The 25,211-nt window shown below is 40.0% G+C and overlaps 1 protein-coding gene across 10 annotated transcripts in view; it reads left to right on the top strand.

Moving 5' to 3' along the window:
• The window catches only part of PJA2 (praja ring finger ubiquitin ligase 2), a 55,870-nt gene that overhangs the window by 19,347 nt on the left and 11,312 nt on the right, over positions 1–25,211 (top strand). For 8 of the 10 annotated variants that reach the window (XM_081941315.1, XM_081941313.1, XM_081941311.1 and 5 more), the window contains 4 exons: positions 1,158–1,343; positions 6,978–7,163; positions 8,178–8,289; positions 21,769–21,810. In XM_081941315.1, the coding sequence (XP_081797441.1) occupies positions 1,158–1,343; positions 6,978–7,163; positions 8,178–8,289; positions 21,769–21,810 (526 nt within the window). The remainder of the gene's footprint in view (positions 1–1,157; positions 1,344–6,977; positions 7,164–8,177; positions 8,290–21,768; positions 21,811–25,211) is intronic. The other 2 variants (XM_081941317.1, XM_081941314.1) reach the window with 1 other exon arrangement.

Below are 25,211 nucleotides of genomic sequence, written 5' to 3'. Positions count from 1 at the left end.
AGATTTGAATGAAAATAAAATTTTCAAGATTTTTTAAAACAAAAACCTGTCACAAAGACCAATGCTATTTTTCTATTCTTATTATTATTACTTTAGATTTATATCTCTTTTATTTTGCAAATTGAATCTACTTTGTGATATAAGTTATTTAACAAGAAAAATATAAAATAATGGAAGTATTCATAATAAGTCTTAAAACTGGCAGCATTCCAAGTTTGCTGTTAATCATTCCCTTACTGCTTACAGGCATTGCTGTCCAATATCATTAGAAAAAGGCTTTTGACTTTAAATGTAATTAGAAAGTATGGAATTTTACAGGGGTGTCCTGTTAGCAAATAGTTCAGAAGTGGGATTATGTAATGTTGAGGATAAGGGATGAATGAAAAATAGTACAAAGACCATAATTTATATATAAAAATAAAAGCTTTAAAATATTCAGGAATTTCTATTCTGTATCTAGTGATTTGGTTGATAATTTTGATGTTTATAGGAGCAAATTACCTTTAGCAAATTTGATTCCACCAAGCTACCAACTGCTTATTCATTCATTATTTATTTAAAATTTCTGTTTAACATTTAGGTATGTGTAAGAAGAAAAAGAGAATAATATGTCCATAAAATTGTTTGTTTCATCATGTTCTCAGCATGTTTATTAGAAGTTTAAATTGTTTATTGTCAGTCATGTATTATTAAATACACATTTTATATCAGAAATGAATTTAAAGAAAGTTTTATTTTTCTTTGCATCAGGCCAGTTCTAGTCTGATGCTTTTGAGGATTCTAAAGTCTAGTAGCCAAGAGAGGACTTTAAAAAAAAAAGATCCTAATTTTCTTGGTGCTCCTTCAGATTACAAATATTGTATTTTATTTCTTTGATAGGAGGTAAGATTAGGATTTCAGGATGAAAGAAGTAATAGCTTTTTCTTTTGGTCTCACCTGGGAGAATTTGTAAGGGATTTTTTTTTTCATAGTATGATTTTAGTAGGAGATTATATCCTACTCTTATGGACAGAATCATCCAAACTTGAGCATGTTCATATCCAAAAGGGAAACTAGAGATGCTTTTAGATCTTTTCCATTTTATGCTCAGCTTGATTGAATCATGGCAAATATTAACTATCAATCTTTAAGTGCATCTGGACTCTCTCAAATTGCAGCTCAGAATGCAGTGATGGTGAATGGTCTGCATCCCTGCCTTCTTATTTTTCTGTGACTGTGAAAGATCAATCCTCCAGTGATGAAAGCTGGGAGACACTTCCAGGCAAAGAGGAACAGGAACCTGAAGAGCAGAGTGATAGCAGTGGTGTGGAAGAGGAACATAATGATTTTGGTTTCCAATCACGGTATGTCATTCTAATCATGAAGTGCTTTTTTATAAACAAAAAACTATGCTATATTGTATGCATTATATAATCTACACACAATGTAGAAAATTTACATACACAAATGTTTATATTGTGTACTACTACATTATATTATACTGTATATATACAGTGTTACTGAGAGCAAAGGAGAAACACAGAAATTGAATGGAAATTGATCATAAAGGGAGGTGTATGAATTAAGGAATTCCGTATGAGATTTTGAGGGAGAAGATGTGTTTAATACAATTTTGGAATGCTTTTCTGACTTGAGCTGGCTGCTGATCTTCCTGACCTTAGCAACAGCGATAGAATCAGAACACCCTTGAGTGAGAAGAAGGACTAAAATTCAAATTTAAAATATTCTATAAAAACCCTAACACAACAAAAACTTAAAATAGAATTTTCAAAATATGTTTAAACAGGCTAAACATATATTAAATTTAAATAATTATATAACTTGCATAGCTAGTCCTCAACTTACAAACAATTACCACCATTCAAGTTATGACAGCCTTAGAAAGGGTGCTTTTTGTACAATCTATTTCTTGAACCCGAGTTTCTGTTTTCATGGAAAGAATCGGATAAATTGAGCCATATTGGTGATAATAGAAGTGCTAGATCTTATTGACAAATTGAACATTTAAAAAATGACCAGGCCTGAATGGCATCCACCCAAGGATTATTAAGGAGTTTAAAGTTGAAATTGTAGGCCTACTAACTAAAATATGCAACCTGTCTTTATACTTGGGCTCTGACGTAAAGGACTGGAAAGTTAGCTAATGTAACTCTTTATTTTTAAGAATGCCTCACAGGGAGATGAATGAGATTATAGGCCTGTCAGTTTAACATCTGTTCCAAGGAAGTTAATGAAAACCGCTATTAAAGTTAAAATTACCAAACTTTTGGAGACACAGGCCTTGTTCAAGAATACCCAAGATGGGTTTTCTAAGGGAAAGTCTTATCTAATTAATTGAACAGAAGTTTTTGCGGGTGTTGTTAAGCATGTGGAAGGATGAACCAATAGGAACTGTCTGCTCAGATTTTTCAAAAAGCCTTAGATAATGTCCCTTTTTAAAGACTTTTCATTAAGCTTAACAGCTGTGAAATAAAAGGGTAAATCGTTTTATTCACTAATCAAATCAAATCTTTTTATTATAGGCAAAGACCAGCATAAGAGGGTGAGATAGAGTTAAAAAGCATAAAAATATATCGGAATAAGCTATTACATATGAAAAGCTAAAAATATAAAACAAAAATCTAAAAGGATTCTAAAAAACACTAAAAGAAGGAGCTGTGCACAGGCATAAGGAAGCACAGCAAACTAAATCTATTCCACTACAACTGACTAGAATAACCAGCTAGGTGCTCATTAAAACTGGTTTATGGTATAGGGTTGTATCTTTAACTTTTCACTAGCACTACATGAAATGAGACTGGTTTACAAATTGGCAAGTGTAACTGAAGGAATAATTCATAAGAGAATTACCACCACACAAAAATTTAGGCTTCCATAAAATACATTTCTACAATATATTATACTCTTGTTATATTCCTCAGTAATTAACAAGGAATTCTGTAATATATATACTACTGTCTTGCTTTTTCTCTCTGGTAGGGTACTATTATGCTTTTTGGCCATTTATTTAATTGCCATAAATGTCAAAATAGCAACCAGGCAGTATTTTAAAGCATTTAAACACTTTAGAAAATAAACTAAATAGGAGAAACCTGCATTCTTGTTTTGGGCAAAACAAAGGGAATTGCTTCACATGCATTCTGAAATATCACAATACTTCATGCAGACCTTGTTTAGCAATTTCCTCAGTCAGCAAATACTTGGAGTTGAAAATGTAACTTTGCTATCAATGTCCACATTTATTACCTTTGCAACATCTCTCTCTTTCCATCACATATTTGCCATTACAATCAATTGGCATTGTTCTTTTGTGCCTGACCCATTTTTAAATCTTCCCCTCACAGTGAAGAGATTGCCTAAACAAACAATCTCTTTCTGAGCTGCTTTTCTCTGAAGTGCAGCACTTCCTTAAAAAGTGCTAACTGCAAGTTAACAAGTCATTGTTGTGATCTTAACAAAAGCCTGCTTACAGCTGCCTGTAACTGACAAGACTTTAATCATATAGTAACATGGTGTCACTAAAGTCAATGATTTCTCTTAATGATTTAATTTTTATTGCTGTTAAAGAATATAAATCTTAATGAATAGAGCAAATATGAAGATTCATTTATGGGAACACAGATAGTAAGCATGTATATGATATGAACCTTTAGGGGAAATTACATTAGAATCAGTTGATCTTTGTCTATCTAGGTTGGAATGCATACTTCCTACTAGAGAAGTAAAGACACTTAGTCCAAAATGCTAAAGTCTAAAAACAGTTTTAAAATGCTGATCTTATTTTTAATGTTACTATCTTGCTTACAATATTTTGGACTTAGTACAAAGTCATATTTAGAATAATAATACAGATTATTTAATTGTATCAAATGTTATATTACATTCAGATACGAAAGTAGGAAAAATCTGCAGATTTATCAAAATCTCAAATTGATTAAACCTTTTTAGTCGTAGTCTTTTAGTCTTTTGGATCATTTTCTCAAGAAATGAATGAACATGTATACTTTTTCACTCATTTGTATAACTAGATTATCTAGTTTTAGGACTTTTGTGGAAAACAGATTTTTAGATCATATTTACACAAATATTATTCAAAAGGATTCAGAAACGTGTGAGTACTACAGTAGCTAGTAAAAGTTTCAGCTTGCAAAATAGAATATGATAATTTCAGCATTTTGCTTATAAATTGATGTTTCGCTTTCTCAAGCAGCAAATCTACTTAATCCTTGTTTTCTTTTGTTTGGTTCATTTTCAATTTTTTTTTTGCAGGCTTCATCTGATTTTGAGCTTTTGGTACTGTATATTCAGGTTGTTGTGTCACACTCAAGACTTGGATTTATGTGCATGCTTCTTTCTCCTATATATTATTTTAAAATTTCAGCTCATTATGCAGCCATAGTAGTTTCCATTTTTTTCAGATTTAAGTGGATGTATTATCCAACACTAATTCTCAAAATTTTCCACCTGTATTGAATTATTTTCTTTTGAAATTCTATCCAGGTAATCCTAACCAATATATCTCCAACCTAAAACCTAATGCACCATAGTTTCTTTTTTCTTTCTGAGATAAAAAGTTAGCAGCAACAGCTTTAGAACTTAATTAGACATCCAATTCTTAACAGTATTCACAGTATCTATGACTTCTTGGTTTCTTTTTGTATTGGACTAATTTAACTACATAAAAACATAGATGTTTTAGAATAGAATAACAGAGTTGGAAGGGACCTTGGAGGTCTTCTAGTCCAACCCTCTGCTTAAGCAGGAAACCCTATACCATTTCAGACAAATGGATGTCCAATCTCTTCTTAAAAACTTCCAATGTTGGAGCATTCACAACTTCTGGAGGCAAGTTCTTCCACTGATTAATTGTTCTAACTGTCAGTTAGAACTGTTAGTTCTAGGTTGCTTCTCTCCTTGATTAGTTTCCATCCATTGCTTTTTGTCCTGCCCTCGGGTGCTTTGGAGAATAACTTGTCTCCCTGTTCTTTGTGGTAACCCCTGACATTTCAGAACACTACTATCATGTCACTTCTAGTCCTTCTTTTCATCAAACTAGACATACCCAATTCCAGCAACCATTCTTTATATGTTTCAACCTCCAGTCCCCTAATCATTTTTGTTGCTCTTCTCTGCACTCTTTCTAGAGTCTCAACATATTTTTTACATCGTGGCGACCAAAACTGGATGGGGTATTCCAAGTGTGCCCTTAGCAAGGCGATATAAAGTGGTATTAACACTTCATGTGATCTTGATTCTATCCCTCTGTGAATGCAGCCTAGAACCGTGTTGGCTTTTTTGGCAGCTGCAGCACACTGCTGGCTCATAATTAAATTATTGTCCACTAGGACGCCAAGATCCCTCTCACAGTTATTATTGTACCTGTGTATTTTTCTTACCTAAATGTATAGCCTTACTTTTTATTTATTTATTACATTCATTTTCCCCTGTTCAGTTGTGTTTGATTCTCTGAGACTGCCTGATCAAATACCTACAATTTTGTTGGCAAGGTTTTTCAGAAGAATTTACCATTTTCTTATTCATCTGGCTGAGAGAAACTGATTGGTCCAAGCACCAATCTGGTCTGGCTTCGTGCCTAAGTCAGGATTAAAACTCATGGTGTCCTGGTTTCTAGCCTGATGCCTTAACTATTATACCAAACTGGCTCCCATTACAATAATATATCAGCTTAGAAACAAAATGAAAACATTAAGTGTAAGGCAGCAAGAAATAATCACAAAAGTACCCAATAATTATAATATTGGCATGATATTTATTTAATACACAAAGCTTAACCATGTTAAGAAAAGTAAATTAAATAATGTTGATTTTATAATAGCAACTACAAATAAGTAGGATCTAGGCAGCCTGGAAATCTAGACAGGGCAGTATTAGTTGCCACTGCAAATCTTTGTGATGACAGCAGTATAAAAGTACATGGGTTAGGGTTTCAGGAACTCTTTCTCCACAGGGGCAGAGTCTTTGTTTACACTGGTCTCTTTTCAAATCATATAAATATTTTGGCTGTTTTTAACTATATCATTGTTTTATTACAGGGATTTATTTGTTGTTGTTATTGTAAACTGTTAGTTGTCCAGAGTTATGTATCTAAGATGGACAGCCATAGAAGTAAAATGTATTTCTTTCTTCAGCCCCCACCAGAATAAAATTAATGTCAGCCTCTGTTTCGCTATTTGCTTTCGGCTGCCATTGAAACGGGGAGGGGGGGGGCTGGTATTTGGGAGGGGAAGTTTTAGTACAGGAGAGATTGTAAAAAGGGAGTTTTGGTCTCACTGTCTACTGCGCGTGCTGGAGATTAGTGCTTGGTGTCGGTCAAGGCCAACTGTCCTGCATACCAACCTGATGATACTCCTTAAAGATGGAACTCACATGACACTTAAGGGATTTACAGATTGGACAGTGGGATGAGGGTTACCAGGGGGAGGGGGTTGGTCACATATTGATATGTATGATTTTGCGCGCTTTTGCCTCAGATCTTGCTTTGCTTAGGTGCTATCTTTTCATAACCAGTAAAAGTACTCTTAATTCTGCAAAATGGAGTTAAGTGGTTTCTTTCTTGGTTGCTGAGGGAGGCCGGCTTGACAATTACTGTCTTGCATTCTCTTTGTATCCCAGCAAAAATGATATCTCTTTATTTATTTATTTATTTATTTATTTATTTAAAAAAACATAATAAACATTTTAGGTTATTGCTGTGCTGTATGCTGTTATGTATCTTAAGATAAAAATATTATACATGTCACATATAAATATCATTCATAAAATATCGCATTTTAGCTATATTGTTGAACTGTGCTATTATTTTTAAAGTGGTGTCTGCTGAAAATAGATTGCAGGTGTTTGACTGGTAGCACTCAGCATAAATAAAGGATTCTGTACTTTCTATACTATTTGCTTACATGTAATTTAAATTTTGTATTTGCTATATTTTATATAGCTTTTCTCATTTTTATATAAAGGGAACAGACTTCTCTAGAAGATGGAGAGATTCCTTGGTTGCAATACCATGAAGAAATCGAAAGTAGCAGTGATGAAGAAAATGATCAAGCTAGCCATTTTGTACATCCTGGCTTTTTTATGTTAGATGGGAACAACAATCTAGAAGATGATTCCAGTATGAGTGAAGACCTAGATGTTGAATGGAGGTTGGTAGCCTCTTCTGCTACCTTCAGTACATAATCTGTCTTGTATTTTATTTGAAATAGAATTGCAGAATGAAACCCTTGGTCCATGATAGGTGTAAGAGCTTCTTGTTAATGTCGTATCAGAAATATATGACAAGAGTGGGCATCAGGACCAAACTCAGCTTAATAGTAGTTGCCACTTGCTTCTGATTGTCATCCTTTATACCTGGGGTGCCAAACTCAAGGTCCGAGGGCCAGATCCAGCCCATAAGGTACTTAGATCTGGCCAACGGGGCCGCCCTGGTAACAGCAAAGGACTGGCCCGCAGTGCTTCTGCCAATGAAAATGGGCTCACAGGCTCCTCCATTTTTGGCTGCCACAGCCTCCTGCAACCCTTTGCCACTGAAAACAGAGCTCAGGAGGGTTGCAGGAGGCCGCGCAGCCGAAACGGATCTTGGGGCCCGTTTTCGCTGGCAGAGAGCTGAGGCCACCACAGGCACCCCCATCAGGAGTGACGTTGAGCTGGCCATTCCCACCCTGGCCCAACGAGGTCAAACACAACCCTGATGCAGCCCTCAATGAAGTCGAGTTTGACACCCCTGCTTTACATAGATCAAATGCTTAATGGTTTGAGAGAGATCTGAGTAAGTTGAAAGAGTTAGAAAATTAGAACGCTGAAAGAGATGGGAGAGACAAAATAAGAAAATAGTTTACTATGTCTCTATGTCATTTCAGTCTCAAGAACTGAACTCATGTTGATAAATGGGTTTTCCTAGCAAGGCTGTGCTCGGTTTGTCACTTAGTTCACTAATGTCCTGAAATTCTAGAAGTAGCCACATTAAACAACTAATCTCTTACTGTTTACATTCTATTTATTTTCATTCCTGAATAGGAAATAGCAGAATTTTTATTTTTTCACCATGTATAAATTAATAATGTAAGGTCATATTTATTCAGAATCAAACGTTTAAGCATCATTGCACATGTTTTCATCCCTACTTAGAGATTTAAAAATAACACTATCTTTTCCTATAGGCTACTTGATGAATTTGGGGATGGTCTTGGGGTTGCTCAAGCAATTTCGTATGTGGATCCCCAGTTCCTTACTTATATGGCCTTGGAAGAACGATTGGCACAGGCTATGGAGGTAAGTTTTAACATTAGATAGAGAAAAGAACTTGAGTTAAGTCTGTTTATCATTAACTTCCACTGTGGATTTAGATTTTTTTAAATGTATGTAATGTAATATATCTAATAATAATGCAATATATCTTTTTATCTAATCACTGTACCACAATTACCACAGTAAAAGTAACTGCAATATTGATGGTATTTACATTTCATCCTTAAAATTCAGTTACTATTTACCAGTCTCAATGCGGCATACTGATAATATCTGTACAAAGAGTACCATTCAGTGTTACGATAATGTTTCCATATCTTTTTAGCCTTCATGGGCAAATGACAAAGATAGAGTTCCTGTGTTGAAAATAATCAATTTGGGAAGACAACTATTGACACATGTAGCTACAGGCTCCAGGAATTTATGAAATGGATCAGATATAACTAAGAGAATACTCAATGGCCAATTGGCAATTGGCAAATTGGCATTCTACTTGCAGTATGTGAATGTCATAGATAATTTTTGACTTACAACCAGTTACTTAACAGCCATTTGAAGTTATGAGAAACTCAGGAAAAATTAGTCATGAACCATCCTTGAGGGCTAGAAAGGTTTTGTGCCATTCAGAAAGATTTCAATCTCTAACTTTCTGGCTGGAAAGGGGGAAAGGGGAGCACAACTTCAAAATTACAGTAAGGAGTGGTGGGCAGAGATATTTGGGCTTACATAAAATGTCAGTTTGGTATAGTAGTGAAAGTGCTGGCCTACAATCTAATAGCCTAGGTGTCCCTTAGGCATGAAACCTGGCTGGGTAACTTTGGACCTGTCACTCTCTCTCATTCCAACCTACCACATAGGATTGTTGTTGTAGGGAAATAGGAGGCATATATAAAAATATAATGATAATGATGCACCTGGTTATTCTATGAGTCAAGTGTACAAGTGTTCTAAAAATTGAAGAAAAATGATGTCTGTGTCACCTGATGTGGACTGAAGGTCTTAACTTTGTGAATTTGTAAACGTGCTCCACATTTTTGCAATATGCATGTACCAGTACTGGATGGTTTGCATCCTCTAAAAAATGTGCCCCGTGCTAAAAGCTACTTTTACAACTGCTAAAAGCTACTTTTGCAGCCAGAAGCTTTTTATTAAAAAAAAAAAGTTCCATTCAGTTGGAAAAAGAATAAAATGAACAAGGCAAGTAATCCAAATGCTCCAGTTAGGGAAAATTAAATACATATTTTTCCAACTCAGCCAAAAAATTGTGTTCATATATTTGCTCAAAGCCAGTTCTAATTTGAGTCTCATGCAAGGGCGACCTTTTGAAAAGAAATCAGGATGTTATTCAGGTGACTACCACTTATTTATGCAAAATATTGAAAAGTGTGTTCTTCATGAACCTGAAGAAGATAGCCAGACAATGAACCAATTCATATTATGCATTCAAATTTGCTGGACTTAGTATCAGACACTATTATATTCAGAATCCACATTCATTTTGATCTAATTGTAAGTGCTTTATTAGCCCCAGAAGATCTGAAATAAGAGGCAGTAGGTTTGTTTTGTAATGGTTACAGAGTTAGGAAGCGTGTCATGTTATTTACTTGTTTGTTAATTTGATTTTAAAGTTGCCCAACTCCCATTGACTGTTGGCAGCTGACAAAATAATGAAAACTATAAAAAACAAAATACAACAAAATAGACAAGAACAAATTGCAGAATTGTTACAAAATGGCACTCCAGACAACATATCAAAAAAATAAACATCAGAAACAATTGTGTACTGCTGTCAGGAGTTATTTTTCTTTGGTGCAAAAAATGGGGTTGAAGAGGCTGGAGATGTAGAAAGGAGGATAAACGAAAACTTCCTTCAAATTGTAGTCTGGAAACTCATTTAAAATAGCAAACTTTTGAATATATATGGAATGTTTCCTTTTGCCTGTGAGCTGGACTGGGAGCTTCAAGTTGATGGTACAAGTTAAATGAAGAGGCAAATGAACTGCTTCCTCTTTCCTCAGAGCATCAGCAAAATCAGTGTACTTTCTCCATAGTGAGGGGAGGAGTATCCAGGATGGGTTGACCTTGTCTTTTCATTGATTGGGCTGAGTCAGATAAGCTCTTTGGGCCACGCCCTGGTCACCAGGTACCACCCAGTTATCAACTCAGCCCTTCAATGGGCAACTGTGATCATCCCAAGCTCCTGGAAAATTTTAAAGAAATGATTGAACTCACTGTTTACTTGATTGCATTTGCTGCCTCCCTGCCTGAGTGAGTAACTGGCTCTTGGCTGATTCCCTGACCGGGAAGAGAGAGAGAGAGCACATGCAGCAAGCCCTTCAGGGCAAGAGAGACCTAGGCCACTAATCGAGACTGCAGGCGAGGGAACGCTCCCCTGGAAGCCCCGGGAAGGCATTCACGTCGGAGAGGCTCAGCCGGCGCCGGAGCATTGTGCCACTCCCCCCCCCCAGGGGGTCGAGCAGCTAACCACAGCTTTTTTAAACGCAGCGGAGCGCCCGTGCCTGCCTGCGAGTGCCAGAGAGAGATAGCAGCCCGCAGGAACTCGCAAAGCTCGGAAGAGAGCAGAGGAAGCGAGAGAGAGAGCTCTCCAGCGGCAGCTGAAGCCGTGCGGCAGCCCCAAAGGCACAAGCCACTTCCACGTGTTTCCAGGGAGAGGAACTTTTTGAATTTGGAGCCGGTGGCCATTTTGGAACCACATGATCCAAGATGGCGGCACCCAGCAGCACAGAGGATGCCGGCAGGATTCAAGACTCCAGCCCAGCAGCCAGCAACTCCACCGGAGAAGCAGAGGAGCAGCTAACCAGGTCAGAGACTGCTACAGAGGCTGCTAAGGAAAGAGGAGGAGGGCAAGGCAAAGGCAAAGAGAAAGCACATCTCCTCCAAAGGGGCCAAAGAGGTAAGCTGCAGCGCCAAGCCCCCAAAGTCTGGCTCCAAATACGAAAGGCGGAGGCACCGAGCCTTGGAGCGCATTTGCCACAAGGCCAGCAGCAAGAAGGCTACCCCTGGCCAGGAACCTGGGGAAGGATTTCCAGGGATTCTTTCTCCTGGTAGGACTGCAGATGGGGAATCCCCCCCAGGTGAGGATTCCCTTTGATACTTCGGGCATCTGGGGGCTGCAGAAGGATGGCAATCACCCCCACGCCCCACAGCAGCGGGACTCTCGCCACACCCGTCCACACCTGCTGGCACAGGGGCGGGAATACCACCTACATCAGGGATGCCCAACTTCCAGGATATGATGATGCAGGCCTTCTAGCAGTGTATGGCAGCAACCTTTCAGCAGCCACAGATGCAGCCCCCGTGTCTAGGGTCTTGGAAGGGCTAGAGACTCGGATGAAGATTTTCCAGAATCACCTGCCTCCTCCCAGGGGGACAGCGATTTGGATTCCGAAGAGGGCAAAATCAGAGAGGTAGACTCTCTGAGGACAAAGGCATGCCTCCTCCCAAACCTACCTTCTTATTATTCCAGCCCTCTTTGTACAAATCCCTACTGTTCAAGGCCAAGACATCTGCCAAGCTTGGCAACAGGCCAACAGAAGCCCCGGTACAACCTCGGGGGTTTTCAGCGGAAACATTTTCAAGGAGCAGGCCATCGAGGTAGACACGGTGCCCACACCCAAGTCTTTCCTAGACATGATCAAACAGCAATGGACCTCTCCCATGGCAGGCCCCATGCCCACTTCCACGGACAAGACCTTCAACGTGGACAGGAACATGGCCCAGGTGCTTTCACAACCCACCATCAACACGCCTGTCACGGCCCTGCATACGCCTACTAATATGCCAGGGGAACCAGAGGATGCCCTGAATGTGGAAGACAAAAAAGCTGACCTCACCTTACAGAGGACGCATCAAGCAGTGGCCTGGGCAGTGAGAGCAGCCACCACCGCCACCTCCTTCAACCAGTCTTCTCTGCTGTGGCTGCAAGACCTGCAGCAGCGAATCCCCATTTCGGACGGCAGGGCCCACCAAGACATCAACAAGCTGGTGGGCGCCACCCAATTCTCCTCAGATGTTACCTTAGCTGCAGCCAGGTTTGCCTCCAGGGCGATCGCCTCATATGTGGCATCTCACAGGATGCTTTGGCTGAAGCAGTGGCAAGCGGAAGTACGCATCGGCCCCCTTCACAGGAGAATCCCTAGACCCATTTCTGGTAGAGAAAAAGGACAAGCGGAAGGTGCTCCCCACCATTCACAAGAAGTCCAACTTCAGGGCGGCACCATACCCTAGATGCCCCAACTCCCGGGGGCAGGATTTTGGATCCTCCTTCCGGGGTCAGGATTCCTTCAGGGGGTCGGAGTTTGGGTACTCAGGCCACAGCAGTACCAGGGAGGTTTTTCATTCAGGCAGAGATACCCAGATAGACAGCAGAGGGGCAGGCAGTAGAAGAGGCCCTTTCGAGGGGGTGGAGGAGGAGACGCTCCTTCCGCAAGAACTAGATCTAGACCTAGCTCACCTCCCATTGGGGGGCGCTTGGTATACTTTGCCGACCTCTGGGACTTAACCTCCTCCGACAAGTGAGTCCAGAACACCATTCGGTATGGTCTCTCACTCGAGTTCCTCGCCAACCCCCCGAATTCCTTTCGGAGCTGCCTGTCTCAAGCAATCCGACCCAGAGGTGCTGATGCAGGAGGCCATCCAACACCTGTTGGACATCAGGACCATTCAGTCAGTGCCTCTAGAGAAGCAAGGCCAGGGGTATTACTCTATTCTCTTTGTAATTCCTAAGGCCTCGGCCGGCTGGAGAGCAATTCTTGACATGAAATGCCTGTACCGCTTCATCCGCTATCGGAGGTTTAAGATGCATTCACTGCATTCCATCCTGGAAGGGATTAGGCAGGGAGATTTTCTCACCTCCATAGACTTCACAGAGGCCTACCTGCATATACCCATAGCTCCAGAACACTGTAAACATCTCAGGTTCTGCTACCTAGGGCACTACTTCCAGTATCGAGCCCTGCCTTTCGGGTTGTCGTCCGCCCCTCAAGTTTTCACAAAGGTAATGGCGGCTTTGGCAGCTCACCTGAGGCAAGTTCCTGTTCGAATTCAATGTTATTTAGATGACCTGCTGTTGCAGTTGTCCTCCTTCAAGGGTGTGCTACAGGATCTAGACACTACTATGGCAATCCTGAGACACCACGGGTTTTCGCTAAACCTGGCCAAAAGCCACCTTCATCCCTCCACTAGTCTGGTCCACCTAGGAGCCCTGATAGATACAGAGGCAGGCACGGTTTCTCTGTCATCAGAAAGACAGCTCTCTCTTAGGCAGTTAGCTGCTCAGGTAGCCAGGGGCCGTAGGGTATCCTTAGCCACACTGTCCAAACTGCTTGGCACCATGGTGTCTGCCATTGGCATTGTCCCTTGGGCTCAGTTCCACATCAGAGACCTCCAATGGTTCCTTTGCCTTTCCAGCGAAGGCACATGAGCTGCTCCCAGACCAATGTTCTTCTGCCCACAGAAGTGTCCTGCTCACTGACTTGATGGATGTCCCCGGCAATCTCCAAGGGCGAGATCTTCAGAATGCCAGACAGGGTGACGGTAACAACGGACGCAAGCCTGTTCGGATGGGGCACCCATCTGCGGGCTCAGATGGCGCAAGGACAATGGAACCAGGCGGAACTGACTCACAACGTAAACTGGTTGGTCCGCCAAGCCCTCCTTCAATTTCGTCACCTTGTCAGGGGCAGCCACATCCTAGTCCTCACAGATAACATCACCATCAAGGCTCATATAAACAGACGGGGGACCAGATCCAAGGCCCTCATGAAGGAGGCCAAACGACTAGGGCAGTGGGCTGAAAGGAACCTTCTGTCATTGACTGCGGAACATATAGCAGGGGTGGACAACATAAGAGCTGACTGGCTGAGCCGGACCGAGGTGGACAATTCAGAGTGGAGACTGCAGCTGGTGATATTTGAGGAAGTAGCAAGGCACTTCAGACGCCCGGAGGTCGACCTATTCGCCACCCCTCTCAATGCCCAGCTCCCGAGGTTTTATTTCAGGTATCAGACACGGGGGGCGGAGGGGGTGGATGCTCTCCAATGCCCATGGCCCTGGGGGCTCCTCTATGCCTATCCACCATTACCCCTGATTCCCAAGGTCATACAGAAAATCCTGTGGGAGGGGGCGGAGGTGATTGCTCCACACTGGCAATGGAGGCCTTGGTTTGTCAATCTCCAATCTTTCTCAGTGGATAGGCCCTGGAGGATCCCCCAGGAAAGGATCTCCCTCAGCCAGGGATCGCTGGAGCACCCGGACCCTCAGTGGCTTCAGTTGACCGCTTGGCGCTTGAGCGGAGCATCCTGAGGGAAGGCCACTTCTCCCCCAGGGTGATACAGACTATTCAGGCGGCTTGCAGACCTTCCACGGAGCACATTTACGGCACTACATGGCGTGCCTTTTCAACATGGTGCAGCTCCAGGGGCCACAATCCAGTTCGAGCCACGATCCCACAGGTTCTGATTCCTTCAGGCGGGCTTGGACAGAGGGTTAGCTCCCAACACGATTAGGAGACAGATCTCGGCCATCTCATTGGTACTTCTGTGCGGTATGTCTCAGACCTTGACTCACCACCCTATGGTCAGGTGATTCCTCAAGGGGGCATCCAATCTTAAGCCACCTACGGTACACAGGTACCCCTCCTGGGACTTGCATAAGATGTTGGATGCTCTCATAGGCCCTCCTTTTGAACCCTTGCGAACTGTGTCTCTTAAATTTTTGACTCTTAAAGTGGCCTTTCTGGTGGCCATCACCTCAGCCAGGGAGATGTCCGAACTACAGGCTGTCGGCCAGGGAGGATCTCTGTGTGTTCCACCAGGACAGGATGGTACTAAGGTTGGACCCCTCCTTCATCCCTAAGGTGTGCTCCTGCTTCCTTCGCTCGCAGGAATTGATATTGCCCAATTTCTGCCCGGACCCCTCTCACCCGTTAGAGAGGAAGTGGCACACCCTAGACGTAAGGAGGGCTCTGAGGATTTACCTCAGAAGAACCCGGCCGAACAGGAAGTCTGAAGCCCTGTTTGTCTCTTTCCAGCCGGGATCCCTGGGGAACAAGGTGACATCCACCCCCATAGGCAGGTGGTTACGAGCCTGTATTGTTACTGCCTACCAAGCACGGGGTCTGCAAACACCAAGCTCTATTACAGCGCATTTCACACGAAGCGCAGCCACCTCAACGGCCTGGACCAGAGATCTGTAGGGCAGCTACTTGGTCTTCCTCCTCACCATTCGTGAGGAACTATAAACTGGACTCCTTTGCCTCTGCAGAAGCTTCATTCGGGCGTAGGGTGTTGCAGGCTGTGCACAGGGCGGAGGTGACGCCTCACCAGGCATAAGGTTTGTGCGAGCTCTTAACATGGGTAACCCTCCCTAGGGACGTGTAAGCTTTGGTATGTCCCATCCTGGATACTCCTCCCCTCACTATGGAGAAAGGGTGTTGGTACTTACCTGATACGCCTTTTCTCATAGTGGGGGAGGAGTATCCAGCCCCTCCCTGATATGGTTATGTAACATGAGCGTTATGTTTGGTGGTTGAGCTGTTCTGTTGAAGAAATAAATGAAGGTTGAAACTAAGATAAAGTCTGGAGTGGATGACACAGTGATCGGATAAGGTTCTTCGCCGATAACTGGGTGGTACCTGGTGACCAGGACGTGGCCCAAATAGCTTATCTGACTCAGCCCACTCAATGAGAGGACAAGGTCAACCCATCTTGGATACTCCTGCCCCACTATGAGAAGAGGCATATCAAGTAAGTACCAACGCCCTTTTTGTGCAGGGAACGAGATGCAGGTTGCAGTGCAGGAGGAAGAGGAGAAGAGTGGGATGCTTACAAATAGTGGGACTGATGTTTTTTACATGGAAAATAGATCTTTCTTCCCTTGCTTCAAGTGGACCTATGAATTAGGAATTATGTGTCCAGAATTATTGGAATGTGTAATTTAAGAAAGATATGAATATAGTGACAAGAATATTGTATAATCATTTATTTTTAGTTGCAGAGGAGTTGTACTTTACCACATAGGACCAACTCCAAGTGATGGCCTATCAATTATTTCAATTAGCATGAGGTTTTCTAATAACTGGGTAGATAATTTAATATGATGCACTATAGTTTCATCTATGAAATTAGCAATTGTCCCAATGTAAAAGGAAGCTATATTACTCTGCCTAAGGGGGAGTAAAAAGTTAGAAGGATATTAAAATTCACTAGCCTCTTAAAAGCTATTTGAGCTCATCTTAATTGACCAAGAATCCTCCTGCAGAACTCAGGAGGAGAATCTACAAAGTGTTTCAAAGACAAGGTACTGGAGTAATTTGGCCATTTACTTGTGAGTAATTTGTAATAATATAATTATTAATTTTATATATATTAGTAGTAATTATATACATTTAGGATTGAGCTTTAAGATCTATAGTTTGGTTGCTTGCTGGCAACATTTCATTACCTGACTAGGTAATATCTGCACTAATGAATACAGGGTTTGCTCCTTGTTTATATATAGCAGCTTGTCCTGCCAGTGTTGTGGGTGTATGGTTTTCTCTTTGATAATTCTTTGATTAGGTTATTGTTTTCTGCTTGATTGGTAGTCTGGTGTTAATCCCTGCTTATCTGAGTATAGGTTGCTGAAGAGGATGTGTTCTGGTCCTTTTGTTTCCTTTTTTTTCACAGTCTCTTGAATGTGGCTTATCTCTATGTATTTACTAATGGCTGATTTGTCTGAATGCCAAGTTTCCAGGAATTTGTTAGCATTTTTGGATTTAGTTTGGTCTAGGATGCTCAGTTTTTCAGTTGAAACTGTGACTGGGTGTCTATATATGTTGTAGGATTAAGGAGTTTTTAATTGTATCTTCTGATTGCTAGTTGGTGTTCATGGATGCACTCTGCTAGTCTTCTCACTATCTGTCCTACATAGTGGCTATATATGTCTATATATGTTGTAGGATTAAGGAGTTTTTAATTGTATCTTCTGATTGCTAGTTGGTGTTCATGGATGCACTCTGCTAGTCTTCTCACTATCTGTCCTACATAGTGGCTGTTATAGACCTTACACTGTACGTTGTAGATGACTTATGTTTTTCTTCTGGGCTATTAGATTTTCTGGTTAAGATGCATTGAAGGACTTCACTTGGTTTGTATACTATGGTGATACCATGTGGTTATAATACTCTGTTGATTATTTTTGAGATATTTGTGATGTATGACAAGTGTTAGGTTTTTCATAACTTGTATTGGTTGGGCTATAGTGGGTTGAGTGGTAAAGCACTTTCTGATAAAGTTGCATGGATATCTGTTTTATTGGAAAACATTGTGTAGGTGGTCTCTTTCCTTTTCCTAGTGTTCTGGGTTGGTGTAATGCATTAGTTTTCAAACAGAAAGTAGGTAGTGAAACAGGTATTTCGATCTTAGTGAATTTGGTTAGGTCGACTGCATTGTGTATAGTACCAATTCCATGGATTCTTTTGCTAGTTCTGGAACTATGGATGTAAAAATACTATGACATCAAATGAAAGCATATTTCATATTTTTCTAAGTATTTGGTTTTTGTGGAGGCATTGTAATGGGAATTTAATAGAATATTGACTCCCCTCTATGAGATGTCCAAACTTTTTTTGTAAGTTCTTTGGCTATCTTTTATCTTATGTTTCTTTCCTGTGTGGCTATGTTCCTTTCCCCCTAAAGAAAATTTAGGGAGATTATTTCACATGTTGTATGTTGGGGTCCCTGTTAATGATAAAATTGGTTAAAGAGGTATGTGGGACTTGTATATTTTGAGAAGTCCATAGAAGCATGGGAAGATGGATACATGTCTTTTCATTCACCACTGTTTTTCTTTCATGATTTAATCTTTCTTTGTTAAGTTGTTGAGTGAGATTTTGACCTGGTTGCCTGTTTTCTACATTGGTTTGCATTTACTGAGGTGTGGGTTTCTTTGTCTTCCAATAATTCTTTATCTTTGTCTGTGTAAAGTTTGAATACAGTTCTTAGCATCAGTGTTCGTCACATGTTATTTTCATAACAATTCAACCATTTCTTATTTGTTTTATATTTCAATATTATTTGGGGAGATTAACTAAAAGGCAATAAAGTTAATAAATATTATTGAAATACTAAACTACCATGACCTGTTTCAGAGATATTTCCTTACATAAATAGAAAAAAGGCAAAAGTTCACAGGAATATGAGTGACTTCCAACTTTCTGTTTCCCCATTGAGTTTCCTTGTGGGAAGTTGATAATGAACATCAGAAATTTTCCTTCCTCCCGGCCCCCCTCTTCCTCTTTTCTTCATTTTTCCTTCATCCCTCCTTTCTACTTTCTTCCCTTTTTTCTTCCCTCCTTCCCTCCCCTTCTTCCCTTTCCCTTCCTTCCTTCCCCCCCTTCCTTCCTCCCTGTTCTTTCCTTCCTTTCAGGCAGAAATGTGGCTGCTGACAGGTATGGGAGGGAGTAAGGAAGTATGCAACTAGCCAGTGTAGTGCAAGTGCAGAGGGACTGGTGGAGGGTGCACCATTTCTCCGTTGAGTTTCTCTCTGCAAGTTTCCCACAAGTAAAGACTTTAATAGTGGGAAGGTGGCAAGGAGCATTGGCAATCATAGCAGCTCCTTGTGGGCTCCCCACTGACTTGTGAAAAAGTGTCAGGAAACATTGACAATGAATTTAATGCTGATTATGACAGTATGAAGGCCATCTAAACAGCAGCAAAACAGTTTCCCAAATTTAATTCCTTTGGGAGTATTAATTCCCACCATTCTGCAAATTAGCCCATTTGAGATAACTTTGTTGGCAAAGTTTTTGCCTTATGATGCAGCGTTCTGTTCAGTTGAAGATTGCGAAGTATTAGACATAAGAGTTCTAGTAGTATATAGATAATATGGTTTCTGAATATTGTTTTTAAAATAACATTGATCATGAATAATTTAAATTAATAGATCCGACCAGGCAGAATGTTACTCACCAACCTAGTGGTATCCTGAAGGTGCCAAGCCACAGGAACCGGGGGGGGGGGGGGGGCAAAGGTGATCGCATTGCTTGATGCCTTCGGGATACTGCTAGGTTGGTGAGCGGCGCTGTGCCCAGCTAAAGAGGAGGGTTGCCAGGTGGCTGCTCTCTTGCGAGCGGGTTCCAAAAAAGCTGGGCACAGCAGCCACCTGGCAAACCCCCTTTCCAGCCATGCAGAGCGCCATTCATTGACCTAGGGGTATCGCCAAGCTACGTCATAAGGTTGTGCCCGGCTTTTGGGGAGCCCGCTTGCAAGAGAGCAGCCACCCAGCAACCCCAAAACCTTAAACCCTCCCCTCATAATAAGGCCCAAGCCATATTTTGTGGGTAAAAAGAAAATAAGACCCTATCTTATTTTCGGGGAAACACGGTAGCAAAGATGTTAATAGCAGCAGCAATCTGCTGACAATGTTGATAAGCTCGGACACTTGTCATGTTCTGGCACTGGACTTGCAGTTGTTTCAAAATCCTGCTAATTGTCCTCTAGGTTTTTAAAAATACAGTGATTTAAAAATGGGCATCTTTTTCGCTCCAAAGTAAAAACGTAACTTGAGATATATAGGAAACACAGTATTTTAAATCCATAAGTAAATACATATACATAATTTTGCTATTTTAATAGATTTTACAGTTTAATAATTGCAATCCCTTTTTTCCAAATACAGTTAAATAAAATTAAATACTGTATTCCAGTGTCTAATGCTTAATATTCCCAGCTAGGCAGTAAAAACATTTTAAAATGATCTTAGCATTATCCCAGCATAGTACTTCAGTTGTTTTAAAGTAGGTCATCTTGTTAGTAAATGGATTATCTATTTCAGTTGAATTTAAAACAAGCCATTCTCTTTAATCTGTTGCCAAAAACTCCTTCTATTTCTTACATTAAAATGGATTCCTATTCCTTACCACACTACAGATCTTTTATATAGAGAAACCATTGTTAATTGCTAATAGTAATAATTCCTTTTAGGAGATTTTGAGCTTCCTGAGCTTTGTGAAAAGCAATACTGTACAACTTTTGAACCAAACAATGCATGAGTCTGTACATTTAAAAAGTGTGCATTCTTTGAAAATACTGTGTATGCTTGAGATGTGGCTTAATTTCAGTAGGAAAAGACAACACTAGTGTAACCTGGAAGTCATGGCAATTGAACTTGTTTTCTTTTGTGGTTTGAAACATTTTTCACTTCTTATTTGAGTAGCTTCTTAGTTGCCATGACTCAACTTCCAAACAACTACTGTGAATCTTCATCGACATATTTCCAAACACCAGTGTAATGTAAAACTGCTAGTGAAATATTATTTTCTCATTTAAAGCATATTATAATCATTTCTCAAGATACTGCTTTAAGCAACTTTAATCTGTATTAAGAGATTTTTCAATAAAGTATTTATAATTATAGCTAAAAAATAAAAATAAATTATACCAAATAAACTTATACACCATTATAAAATGTTATGCTACTATAAATCTATTTTATGAAAAATAGATAAAATAATTATGCTTGTTTGCTATGCTGTAAAATTATGAAAGAGCATAATCTTTCATAACTAACTTTCAATATTTCATTAGTTGCTTGTGATATGTTAAATGAATCAGTTGTCTTTACAATAAGATTTTTCTTCTTTTCTTGTGGGTGAGTGAGAGTAAGGTATAGGATGATCAGGGATGTCAAACTGGCGACCCGCAAGCCGGATGAGTCCTGCATAGGCCACATCTAACCCGGCTTGGTAAACGCATAAAACATTGCAATACATCACATGACACCCTGCTGTATATCATAAACACTAATTGAAATACAGAGAAATTGTTGTTTGTTGAGAAAAAACACCAAGAAGTCAAGGCAGCAATTCATGATGAGGAAAATTTCCATAGCTATTGCATTTTGTCTCTTAAACTGCCCTTGTAAATTTAAATAACTGTTTTGGCATCATGTCCAGTTTAGTAAAGATGTTTAGTGACATCTTGAATTGGATAGATTTTTGAAGTTTCAAATAATTATGTACATTTTGACAAATGGTGGGAAATCTTAGGAAAACAGAATAGAAGGGTAGATGAAAAAAAGACTCAACTGCATCTTCTGTAATTTGAGATTTTCTCTGTATTAAGTCATATTAGACTTGCTTTGAATAATCTCTCCGGGTTTCATTGATCGGAAAACGTTGGAAGAACCTTGTATATGAACATTATTAGTTTTGATAGTTTTAATATATCCGTACTCTGGTAGTGACAATAAAAACACTTCTAGTTAAACCTAATTTGAAGCAAACAACCTAAAATAGTTTACCAGCAGATACAAAACCATTGTTCATTTAACTGTAAGTGTTCATTTAGTTGGGGGCTGGGGGTAGGTCCCTTCAGTTGTGATAATCCCAAAGAAAAAGTATTTTGTAATTTTCATAAGTAAAATTCTATAGTTAGGTGTGGGGTACAATTTTTAAGAAAGTTGTGCTCCTCCCTTCACTAACCTGAATCTTTTCAAATTCAGGTAACAAGCATGTTCATGGAAATGACTTATCAGCGTCTACAGGTACTTGCAATTTCTGATTGCCTACATTCCAAATGTAGATAATATACTTAAATTGAGAGGTAGGCAGCATTTTATTTGTATTTATTTTTGTGGTTGAGTAAGTCACTTATGTGTGAGTGTGTAGCAGTGATCTCTTAAAATGCATTGCACTGCAGGAAATTTTTGCATGGAGGTTTTGGAATTCCAAACATTCTAATTTCTTTAAAATGACATAGTTTGAAATGTTAATAGCATGAAGTAATTAGTACATGTTATTGATATTGAGTCTTGCTCGTATATATGTTGGAAATTATATTAGATGTACCTTCAACAAAAATCCAGACAGATATTGTTTTGATTTTACGTCAGACTATCCATCAGAAGCAGAGGTGGTATTCAGCAGGTTCTGACCAGTTCTGGAGAACCGGTAGCAGAAATTTTGAGTAGTTCAGAGAACCAGTAAATACCACCTCTGTCTAGTCCTGCTCCCATCTATTCTCTGCCCCCCGAGTCCCAGCTGATCAGGAGAAATGGGGATTTTGCACTAATCTTCTCCTGGAGTTGGGAGGGAATGGAGATTTTACAGTATCCTTCCCCTGCCATGCCCACCAAGCCATGCCATACCCACCCAAACTATAGAAACGGTAGTAAAAAAAATTGAATCCCACCACTGAACAGAAGCAACTGATTTCTATATGTTTAAGGAAAGGTTTAGAACCTCAACTGAAAATAGATCCTTTCCATAAGAACTATATTTAATAAAATTGCTTTAGAAACAGTAACTGGGTATTCATACTGAAGGCTTTAAAATTCTGCACATTGTAATGATAATAGCATCTAGGATAATTATACCTGAATTTTACAAACGGAGAAGAGGACTGACTAGAGTGATTTTGACAATTTGATTTCATTCATGTAGAATTAATATAGAAATTAGCAAAAACAACAACTACCCAGCAACTACATCATTTTGGCTTCCGCCGTTAATGATAAGTTAGCTACATCAATATCGATGCATTAGGAGTGAAGTCCTGATGCTTTGCCTACCGCCTGTAATATGTTACCTACAATGATTTTCCACTTATTTTATTTTAATCCAATTTATTATTAAAATATGAAATTGCTGTGCATTTTAAGGCCACGGAGGCTTTCAGTAGCTTGGAACAAGAAGAAAATTTAGAGAGATTATTTCATATCATTTCATAAATTGAATTTTTGTATGCTTTACTACTTTCTGTATTACTGCTACATAGATCTATATTATTTAGAGAAGTGGTTAGCATAAGAATGACATTAAGTACATTTTTAGCCTTATGTTATAATGCTATGATGATAACTCTTAAAGTACTTTAAGTAGAATGTTAAGATGCCAAGGTGTGTTTTTTAATGGAAACATTTTCTTTATCTGAATTATGACTAACAATAGCATTTAGGTTTATATACTGCCCCAATATAGCACTCTCTGGGCAGTTTATAATGTAAGCATTATTTGCATATCCAGGTCCTCATTTCACTAACCAGATGGAAGGCTGAATCAGTCTTGAACCCTGTCAGGACTCAACTCCAGACTGTGGGCAGAGTTTGCCTGCAATACTGCAGTTTAACCACTGAGCCACTAGGGATCTATCTATCATATTTGGATGGGCACTTTAACAGCTGATTTTTAATTTTCCCATTATGCATATATTTAGCTTGTTTTTTTCAGTGGTATGCAAGTGGTCAAAAAACGTCCCTCACTTTGGGCACAATTAGACGGTTATCTGACTTCCTTGACATCACAGCAGGGGGGTGTCTTCACTTTCAGCAGTAACACTACTATATTTCTTATTTAAAGGCTGCAGATATCAACATATATTAAGTCAAACTCCTCACTTAGCAATGGTAATGGGAACTGGCAACTCTGTTGCTAAGTGATGCATAAAACACATCACATGATCATGCCACCTTACAACAGCAGTTATGGCAGTTGCAGTTGCTGTGACTATGCAGGACTATGAATCCTGCATTAGCACAGCATTTCAGGACCATTGACATTTGCAACGTCCTGCCTCCTTCCCCATAGGCTTTGCTTATCAGATACAGGCAGTGAAGATTGCAAATAGTGATCCAATGACTGCAGGACATTGCAGTGTCGTAATTGTGAGCCTGTTGCTAATTACCCAGCATGTGATCATTTGACAAGAATACTGTGATCACCCAACTATAGCCACCCTAAGTCACCTTTGTTCAGGCTCTTGTACTGCTGAACAGTCACTGAACAAATGGTCATTTATCAAGGACTACAAATATATTTTAAAATAACTTCTTAATGAATAGGATGAGACTCAACAAAATATTTTGTTTTATGTTTACTGAGTATAAATTGGTTCTTAATATTTTTGTCTTGGAGGAAAATACTCTTTTAAAATATATGTTAGCCAAAAAAAAGATCTGCATAAAACATACCAGAGATAACATTATTTTCACCATATGATTAAAGAACAAAAAGCTTTTAAAACATTTCCATAGTTAACTTGCTGTGTCCATAAGAGTTATTAATAATTGCTTCTGCTTTTTTAAACATTAGACCTTGTAAATTGAAATTTAACTTACTTAAATGTCAAAATATGACAACAAATAAATCACTATTGTTAGACAATCCAGCTCATGCGACCTATCTCTAAGTTTAAATTAGCATTGTTGATAGAAGATGCCACTCAAGGAAGAACAAAAATTCAACTTGAATTTCAAAAACATGTCTTTCTTTTGATAGTCATCAAGCCATGAAGTATAAAAAGAGATACTCATATTCATTTCTTTTTTTTTTGCCTGAGATTATGATGATAATGATAACAAGAACAATAATAATATAATTGGAAGTATAAATTATAGTATGTACACATTTCAATACAATCATGAACAGTCTAGCACCGTGATGGCGAACCTATGGCACGCGTGCCACAAGTGGCACACAGAGCCATTTGTCAGGGCACGTGCTGGCCAGCTGAGTTCACCTTTTTAAAAGCTATTTTCTGCCTTCCCCAGGCTCCAGAGGCTTTATAGGAGCCTGGGGAGGGCGAAAAGAGCCTCCCCCGCCCCCCGGGAGGCTTCAGGGACCGTCCGGAGGCTTCCCTGAAGCCTTCGGAGCGCTTAAAACCACCCTTCAAGCAAACCGGAAGTGACTTCCGGGTTGCTTGGAGTGTCGTTTTAAGCGTTCCGAAAGCTTCAGGGACCGTCCAGATGGCGGAGGGAGGGGGGATTCTATAGCCTTCCTGCCATGCGTCCTGCACAGGAATCCGTCCTCTCGGGGCTTTGCGTGGGTGTCGCAAGGGTTAAGCCGAAAGGAAGGGCGACGGGGAAAGCGAAGGGGGCTTTGTTGTTCTCCTTCTCCTCCTTTCCCCCTCCGGCTCGAACGCAGCGCCGGTGCCCAGCAGGCAGCGAAC

This window comes from Natrix helvetica (assembly GCF_964273705.1).
Source record: "Natrix helvetica genome assembly, chromosome: 2".
Lineage (NCBI taxonomy): Eukaryota > Metazoa > Chordata > Lepidosauria > Squamata > Natricidae > Natrix > Natrix helvetica.
The sequence above is the reverse complement of the archived record's forward strand: the minus strand, read 5'-3'. Positions and strand labels throughout refer to the sequence as shown.